Source organism: Sinocyclocheilus rhinocerous, unplaced genomic scaffold, assembly GCF_001515625.1.
Source record: "Sinocyclocheilus rhinocerous isolate Xijiao unplaced genomic scaffold, SAMN03320098_v1.1 scaffold1441, whole genome shotgun sequence".
Classification (NCBI taxonomy): domain Eukaryota; kingdom Metazoa; phylum Chordata; class Actinopteri; order Cypriniformes; family Cyprinidae; genus Sinocyclocheilus; species Sinocyclocheilus rhinocerous.
Window position 1 is genome coordinate 780,197 of NW_015654063.1, and position 8,831 is coordinate 789,027.

General features: G+C 37.7%; 1 protein-coding gene across 3 annotated transcripts in view; it reads left to right on the forward strand.

The window, feature by feature from the left end:
* Positions 1-8,577, forward strand: part of LOC107716789 (myc box-dependent-interacting protein 1-like) — a 16,013-nt gene extending 7,436 nt beyond the window's left edge. The window contains exons 5-20 of one of the 3 annotated variants that reach the window (XM_016523346.1): positions 1,123-1,218; positions 1,300-1,407; positions 1,539-1,631; positions 2,169-2,254; positions 2,860-2,935; positions 3,165-3,220; positions 3,435-3,479; positions 3,878-3,950; positions 4,372-4,494; positions 5,458-5,535; positions 5,937-5,954; positions 6,435-6,668; positions 6,986-7,039; positions 7,580-7,642; positions 7,737-7,838; positions 7,920-8,577. In XM_016523346.1, coding sequence (XP_016378832.1) covers positions 1,123-1,218; positions 1,300-1,407; positions 1,539-1,631; positions 2,169-2,254; positions 2,860-2,935; positions 3,165-3,220; positions 3,435-3,479; positions 3,878-3,950; positions 4,372-4,494; positions 5,458-5,535; positions 5,937-5,954; positions 6,435-6,668; positions 6,986-7,039; positions 7,580-7,642; positions 7,737-7,838; positions 7,920-8,021 — 1,407 coding nt within the window. In that variant the 3' untranslated portion in view covers positions 8,022-8,577. The remainder of the gene's footprint in view (positions 1-1,122; positions 1,219-1,299; positions 1,408-1,538; positions 1,632-2,168; positions 2,255-2,859; positions 2,936-3,164; positions 3,221-3,434; positions 3,480-3,877; positions 3,951-4,371; positions 4,495-5,457; positions 5,536-5,936; positions 5,955-6,434; positions 6,669-6,985; positions 7,040-7,579; positions 7,643-7,736; positions 7,839-7,919) is intronic. The other 2 variants (XM_016523349.1, XM_016523348.1) reach the window with 2 other exon arrangements.
* The last annotated feature ends 254 nt before the right edge of the window (positions 8,578-8,831 follow it).

Genomic DNA, 8,831 nt, shown 5'->3' on the forward strand with positions numbered 1-8,831 from the left:
TTGAACACAGCTCGTTCAAGTGTTTTTGCAATGGAAGGAAGAAGGGAAACCGGTCTGTAGTTCTCTAAAAGAGATGGGTTAAGGGTGGGTTTCTTAAGTAGTGGGGTTATACGAGCTAAATTCTGTGGAGTCTAAATTCTGAGGGAAAAACACCAGTGTGAAGGGATGTGTTAATGATGTGAGTGAGTGCAGGTACAACTGTAGGAGAAATGGCTTGAAGGAGATCAAATGTAATACGATCAAGCGGACAAGTAGTAGGATGATTAGAAAGGATGAGTTTGCCTCTCTGCCTCAGAGAGTGAAGAGAAGGATGTGAACGAGTGTATGTTTGCTGGTAAGATGGATGGTCTTGATTATGATAGTATGTCCTTTTATCAGTGGAGACATTAGCAGAGAAGGAATAGAGGATTACAATTACAATATTATTACAATAAAAAATGAATTATTTTCTATCTAAATAAATATATTAAAATAGAATTTATTTCTTGGAAGGCAAAGTTTAATTTTAGCAGCCATTACTCCAGTCTTCAGTGCCACATGATCAGAATTCATTCTAACATGCTGATTTCTTGTTATCAGTGTTAAAAACAGTTTTGCTGCTTAATATATTTGTGGAAATAGTGATATATTTACTCTAACTTTTGATCAATTTAATGTGTCCTTGCTGAATAAAAGTATTAATTTCCTTTCCCTTTTTTTAATCTTACTGACCTCAAACTTTTGAACAGTAGTGTATGTGTATCCATTCTACATGTCCACCATTTTTACTTGATTTCTGCTTTCTTTGAAAGGAATGTTAGGAGTGAGGAAACAGATGGGAGGTAATTCAAGGGGTTTTGATTATTAATTAGTTGTTTATTTTTTATAGCTAGTTTATAAACATGTAAATGCTGTTTAGTTTTTCAGCAGTAACTGCAAGAAATTAGTATTCAACCACACAAGTAGTGACACTAGAATTAGCCTAAATAGTTTTACAACACTAAGGATCCAGCTGCTCTGTAGTTGTCCCTATAGGTACAGCACGTGTCTCTGTGAATGTGTGTGGGTGTGTACTTAATGTATTTAAGATAGTCTTCCACCATCCTGATCATTTGTATCTATTGTTATGTGTGTGTGTAACAGGATTCAGACCTCCTTTGGACAGATTTCCATCAGAAACTTGTGGACCATGCGCTTATATCCATGGACACTTACCTGGGCCAGTTTCCTGACATCAAAGTACTAAGATCCCATGACGATGCTGTAGTTTAGCATATCATGCTGTGATTTTCTGTTTAATATCTGTATAATTCTTTTCAGTCCCGTATTGCAAAGCGTGACAGGAAGCTGGTGGACTATGACAGTGCACGACACAACTATGCTGCGGTGAACAAAGGCAAGAAAAAGGAGGGGATCAAGGTCACCAAGGTAGAGCCCTTAGTTTTTTACGATACTTTTGCCATTTAGTTTCTTGTAGTCATGTTGTGTTTTAATGTTTCTACAGTCCGTGCATATGGAGTAAGATTTATTTTTCTTTTTTTTTTCTCTTCTCTATGTAGCCAGCTTCCCTGCTGGAGAGGGCCGCCCCAGGCTGGGCTCAGGGGATCCTGTCTGCCCATAACGTGGCTCAAACCAGCCTCTCCAGGAGTCAGGTGAAGCACTATAACTTAAAGGGATAGTTCACCTGAAAATTAAAATTCTGTCATTTACTTACCCTCAAGTTGTTACAAACCTGTATGAGTTTCTTTCTTCTGTTGAGCATAAGAGAAGATATTTTGAAAACTGTTGGTAACCAAACAGTTGACGGCAGCCATTGACTTCCATAGGATGAAAACAAGTACTATGGAAGTCAATGGCTACTGTCAACTGTCTGGTTACCAACATTCTTCAAAATAACTTCCTTTAATTTTACTACTTTCCGAGCTATTCTGAGATACTAGCCATCATCTTGATCATTTTGCTCAGACAAGAGGGCAATATCAGCCAAAACAAATAAGTATCTTGTTATTACCTGGTTATTCCAGGCATTTTTGTGCCAAATAAATGACAAATCAGATATGGCAGGTGAAGCACTTCATCATGTTTGATTAGCTGTGTTGAGGTAAATTTGTTTCAACAGCTAAAGTCTTGTGGGTGAATAAGATTATTGAACTCCATGTCGTGTGATAATGTAATTTTTTTGTTTATAGGCAGAGGAAGAGCTGGAGAGGGCACAGAAAGTGTTTGAGGAGATTAATATAGATTTGCAGGAGGAACTGCCATCTCTGTGGAACAGGTCTGGATTTATTTACTGTCTTTCTTTCACAGATCTTCTTTGTGTTTAGTCTCACAGACTTTTGACTACAGGCATTTATGGTCCACATTCCAGCTAATTCTGACTAAAAAATCAGCTACTTAGACAGGAAGAACCATGATCATCATCTAAAACAACGTGTAACAGTTCATTTTCTTTATGAGAAATTTATGGGTGGATAAATGTAAGATCTACAATAATAATAGACTGGTTTTTAACAATGCAGTAATACAATCAAATTATTGCACAGCAGTCTCTGTTTTACAGATAACATCAAAGACAGTGAAAAATGTCTAAATAATAAGTATGCAGTTTAATTGCTAAAAGCAAGTACCTCAAGCAAAATTCAAAAGAACACATTTCACAGATTCAGTGCCATGAGCCTCTGTATTTGCCACTTTGTCAAATACAGTACCTTTACACCCTGAATCACAGAAATTATGTAGAAGCCTGACAATCTGATTGACTCTTGCCATTTTTGTGTGCAATATGCGCCAGATGGGTCATAAATGGTCCATGGGTGTACCGTCAGACTGAGGCCTGTTGTCATCTTATGGAGGGTTTAGATTGTGTTTGCTCTCTTCCAGTCGTGTTGGCTTTTATGTGAATACATTCCAGAGTGTGGCTGGTCTGGAGGAGAAGTTTCACAGAGAAATGGGAAAAGTAAGGACTCCAGCTCAACACCATCAACTGACAGAACATTATGATTATGTTTTGTGTAGTGTAATTTAATTACAAGTAAATAATCTGGTGAATGAGTAGTGTGTGTGTGTGTGTGTAATATTGATGATTAATATAAATATTATTAATATAACATTGACTGTAAAATATGAAGGAAAAACTTCTACATTTCAAAAGATGTTGATTTTCCATATAATATTTTTTCTTACAGATTAATCAGAATCTGAATGATACGCTGGAGAAATTAGAAAATCAAGATATGTCCAGGTTAGTATATGCAGCATACATACATAATGTTTACATTTATAAGCACTGAATTGTATTTATTGTATATTTTAACCATGCTGGCTAATTTTTACCTATTTTGCCTCAAAATGGTGTGTAAATTGTGCATATGGCAATAATTAGTATTGGTACAATTACACTCTATACAGTTTATACAATTAAATAAATGAACAAACCAAAAACACCACTCTCACAGAAAAACAGGTAGCCAAGAGGTGAGGACATCAACAGCCCAGAAGAGGTAACGGTAGCCCTACAGTTCTGTGTGATTGAGTGTGTGTGTGGATCTTTGCATTCCGTATTGTGTGCCCTCAAGTGCTGCCCACCTAGACAAGGGTTTGTCTTGTGCAGTCCGTCTGCAGTCCTGAGAGTTCACTGCATGATTAGAATGATTTTGCACATGAAGCAACTGCGTCTGCATGAATGCCTGTTAATTTTGGTACTATCCTAAGTGTAGTTACAGTATGTCAGTTCTGGCTTGGAAGTCTCCCAGATAGGCTGTTGGTCACACTGGCCATCTAAGACTAGGGCTTGCAGAGTGAAACATTGGTGCTTGGATTGAGCCTAATCAAAGCATGACACACAGGGGCTCTTTATAGCCATGATACTGTATTTCATTATTAGTACTTTATGCTGCAGTGACAGAACACAAGATGCCAATCACACGTTGAGCCCAGGAGGACCGCCAGCCATACCCAAATCACCGTCCAAGGTATGCATTTAGAAATCACCACGGCATTGTACTTGCCATGTAAAATAACACAGCCTTGAGAAAAAATCTGAAATCTGGTGATTTGCAAAAAAGTAAATAATTTGCATATAATCAGCATATATTTATGTATCAGCTTTAATGCACTTAAAATAACAAAATAAATATAAAAATAACAAAAGCAGTCAAAGGTCATAAGTATAGGTGTTAATGGCAATTAAAACGAAGTATTCAATTAATTTAACTTACATTTGGCAAAGGAGTTGCATCAGGAAACATAAAATAATGTAAAATGATGTGCTTGAGCAAAACAGCACTATTTTTGGAATCAGCACCCCAAAATTAATAATTGCTGTGATTTCCCAGTATTACAGTGATTTCTATATGAAATATGAAACCCTATTTCATTTTTATGTGTTTCTAGCTAAAGCCTACGGTTCCTCCACCTCCTAAAGTTACTCCATCAAAGGATATGAAGCAGGAGAACATTATCAATCTGTTTGGTGAGGCTGCCACTCCAAACATCAGTGTCACTTCGCCAACACAGGTCAGCAGTACTTTCTTCTCCTGTAATCCTCGTCTTCGGGCTAATGATGCTACTAGTAAAGACACCAGCATTGGCTAAAATACGCAGTTTGAAAACTGACTTCCTGCCAGTTCACAAGCTGGAATTTGAATAGTAGGATGTTGAATCTGAGTTGGAATGATGGGGGTTACTGAATTAAAATGCAATAAATGTTGTTGGTCTGAAGAACATGGCAACAGCAGGTCACTTATCAGGTGTTCTTTTAAAAGTTTCCATCTTCTAAGCCTGTTTGGTGTTTGGCTCCACTTTGAAGATTTTAGGGTAAATTGTAAAATTGGAAGTTAATTTGTTAAATATGAATGAAATACAGTATATTAAAATTAAATACTTTTCTATGGATGGAATAGAAATGTTGTAATAATTAACACAGGTAGTAATTAATACTGAAAAATAAAAATAACACTTCACATAGAATATACATTTCTTGGAATGTAAATCCATTTCATTTGACTTCCTTAAATTCAAATTACAATTCTTCTTTTTGGCCCCTTTTCAAAATTTGAAAGGCATTCATAATTCAATTCTGAATGACAACTAACCCTAAAATGGTTTGTGTGATAGTTATACATTATGCTCTTACATATCATTTTTTTTTTTACATTACATCAGTAATCATAAATAATATTTTAAGCAGTACTTAGAAGACTGTTACCCTTGCAATATGCTAGAGTGAAACTGTTGTAATCAACTGTGAGAATTAAGGTATGGACACATTTACCGTTGTTCTGCAAATTTTCATGGGTAAATTGCAGTCATTTCAATAGGAATCCGCGTAATCTGGAATTTCACAAAGATTTGCCCACTCAAGTCAGTAAAGCAAATTTCCTGCTTATTAACCAACAGAAACCTTCTCGGTTTGAAAGTGACAATGGAGCTTTTTTCCTGTAAACTTTCACAGGAATTTTCTTTCTTTTTTTTTGTCAGTATGATGCTCCAGCCACTGCTAATCTGCTGGATATGGATCTGGACTCACTTCAGGCTGCCACCACACCAGCCGCACAGGTCTGTCAGAATTAGAGGAACTAAGTAAAGTTTTTTAGAGTTTTTATTAAACTTTCATTCAATTTAGCTTATAGCAGTGTTGTAGTATTCAGGTCCAGGCAAGACCAGACTCAGTTCTGAGTCCAAGGCCATATTTTCTATGTCTAGTCAAGACCAGCTCATTCAAGGATGCGTCTATGCCGAGTCTAAATGCTCCTGAGAATATGGTCAGGTGCTCAGCCTTGAGATGGACTCAACTGAGTCCGAGTCTGGTCTCGTCCAAACTCGAGGACTACAACACTTATAGTACGTTTAATTTATGCATTATAACATATTCAATGTGTGCATGCAATGGAACATCAAACTGACAAATCTGCTTTGTCTAGTCATTCATTTTGCTTTGTTTTTATGCATTTTGACAGACTTGGGATTCATGGGAGGTGAGTGTGCTTTTATGTTTGCCTATAGTTGTAGTGTATATCAGCATACATAACCTTTCCTTTTAATTCAAACAGATTCCTACACTATTTTGAAGAATTTAGCTAATAATATTCAATATATGTAATGGTTAGGGAAATCAGTCTGCCCTTGTCAAACAGTTGCAAAAAAGCTATTCCATTAAATTTCCTTTCACTGCAAAGCTTTCCAGCATAAAGATTGTAAATGTCTGTCTGTCCCGCTTTAGTAACTGTCCGCGATATTAATGTTGCATGTCCCACATCATTCCATAGAGGCTATATGACCTCCAGTATTGTGTGTTCAGCTGCAGAAATGCTCATCTGTGTTTTACACTCTCTCTGGCTCCTCATTCTTTCTCCACTCTGAATGATCCCTGCTCATGCTTTTCCCCTGCTCCTACATGTGCCCTTCCCCACCATTCCCCTCACCGCCATACCCACCCTCCTCCCTGCCACATGTAGCAAACAGAGAAGGAAGCTGAGGTGCCTCAGACATGGGACGATGATGGTACCCAGCCTGTGCACTCTGGCTGGGGCGATGATGGTACCCAGGCTACCTGGGATGATGATGGTAGCCAACCTGTGTGTGCTCCGGCCGCATACTCCACCTGGGATGATGATGTCTCTCAGCCTGTGCAGGGGAATGACAATGATTCTACCCAGCAGGCCCAGGGGTGGGACGATGATGGGGCTCAGGTACAAATCTCACAGAGCAAGCTGACAGGAGCTGAGCTGTGCTATATTGAGGTCGCGCTCCTGTAGGAACCTGTGGATGGAGGCGAAAAGTTGCTTAGCATGGCAATAGGGAGGCTGGTAGCAGTGCTAATAGCAGTAGTAGAAGTAGTAGTCGTAACAGCTACAGCTGGGCTTGCTATGTTATGAGGATAGCTGTGTAATATGCATCTTTTTGTTCTCTCTTTCAATTCTTGGCTCTCTCTTGGTATTTCTACCTCTTATTCCTCAATCTGTATTGGCTCTCTCCTTCTTTATCTCCCGGTCTTTCCCTTTTGCAGGCCACAGAAAAGGTAGCTGTTACAGAAGAGGCAGTAGCTGAAACCGTAAATGAAGTAAGTGATGAGTAAGTAAATAAAATAAGGCATAGCATACGATCCAAAAGTGTCAAATCTGATCATCAAACCCAAGGCAACAGCATAAAGAACAAACAGGAAGTCTATAGGTGACTCAAACCTTGCATGAACATACACTACTATTCAAAAATATTTTATTTTATTATTTTTTAAAGAAATAAATACATTTTTGTTCAGCAAGGATGCATTAAACTGATCAAAAGTGACAGTTAAGACATGAATAATGTTACAAAAAGTTTCTATTTAAAAAAATAATCTTGTTTCCCACAAAAATGTTCACGGTTTCCACAAAAATATTAAGCAGCACAACTGTTGTCAACATTGATAATAATAAGAAATTATTCTTGAGCAGCAAATCAGCATATTAGACTGATTTCTGAAGGATCATGTGCCAATGAAAACTGGAGCTGAAAATTCATCTTTGTCATCACAGAAAAATGATGCTAATCATTAATATAATACATTCAAAAGTATAAAGTTTATGTCTGTTGTTGTATTTACATTCATTGTTTATTCCAGACTGCACAGGCGACCACTGAGAGCACAGAGAGTGTAGAGATGCCAGAATCCTTCCTGTTCAAAGTGAGTGCAAAATTATGTTTCAGTTTAACTAACATTGGTCTTTTAATCAGAATTTGAAGCAGAAGAAGTGAGACATGTATTTGTGTGAATATAGGTGAAAGCAATGCACGACTACAATGCCAATGACTCTGATGAGTTGGAGTTGAAGGCCGGAGATGTGGTGCTGGTTGTAAGCTATGAAAACCCAGACGAGGAGGTTAGTTATAGTCGTTTTGACCAGTTCTTACACTAGAGATCTTGATGTTTGGATCACCTAACTGCGTTTCTGTGCTTACAGGATGAAGGTTGGTTAGTGGGAGTCAAAGAGTCCGACTGGATTCAGCATAAAGCTCAAGGGAAAAAAGGAGTCTTTCCTGAAAACTTCACCCAGAGGATGTGAGAGCCTGTGATCCGCTTGACCTGTTGTTAATCCTTCTATATAACTCCTTATTGCTTCCCTTCAAAATGCAAACAAAAAAACTGTACTACGACACCAACAAATGCACAGCCACAGGCAATCTGCTGGTTATGTTTGTGGAAGTTGTTGACAGGTTAGTCTTTGCGTTGTTGTCACCATGTCTCCTATTTGTCACGATGCAAATATAAGACAACCTTTGACAAAATAAGTGGTATTCTGTTAACTAGTTTTGCCTTTTTTAATAGATGGAGTAACATACCCAAAGTAAGTCCTTGCTGCAAATGTTTTTAGACTAGATATTCTTAACCATGTCCCATTTTGTGTGGAAATGTTTTAAAGTCATATCCCAGATGAGCTAACAAACTGGTGAGAAAACAGTCTCTGTAGTCTAATATTGAGCAAGCACTATTTGAGCTGCATGATATATATATATATAGTAATGTCACAGGTGGAAGCAAACAGTATTTCTTTTTAAATGGTGATTAATATTCCTCTCGAGACTGGAATGCACTACACAACTTTTCAAATCTAAACAGATAAAAAAAAACACTAGACATCGTACACTTGCCATCTTTGTGACTGATGGTCACAAACTACAAACGACTTTAAAGTTGCTCCGAACACAACAAACTTATTGTTTCTAGGAGATGTGTGACAAATAAAAGCAATATGTGTTCTAAAACCTACATGGTTAATATCCTCTGATTGGATGGAATCACAGGCTGATTTTCTGTGAAATCTGTCAACTCCAACTGCCCAAAATCTGCAGACTAGCGCCAACTCCTCCAGACT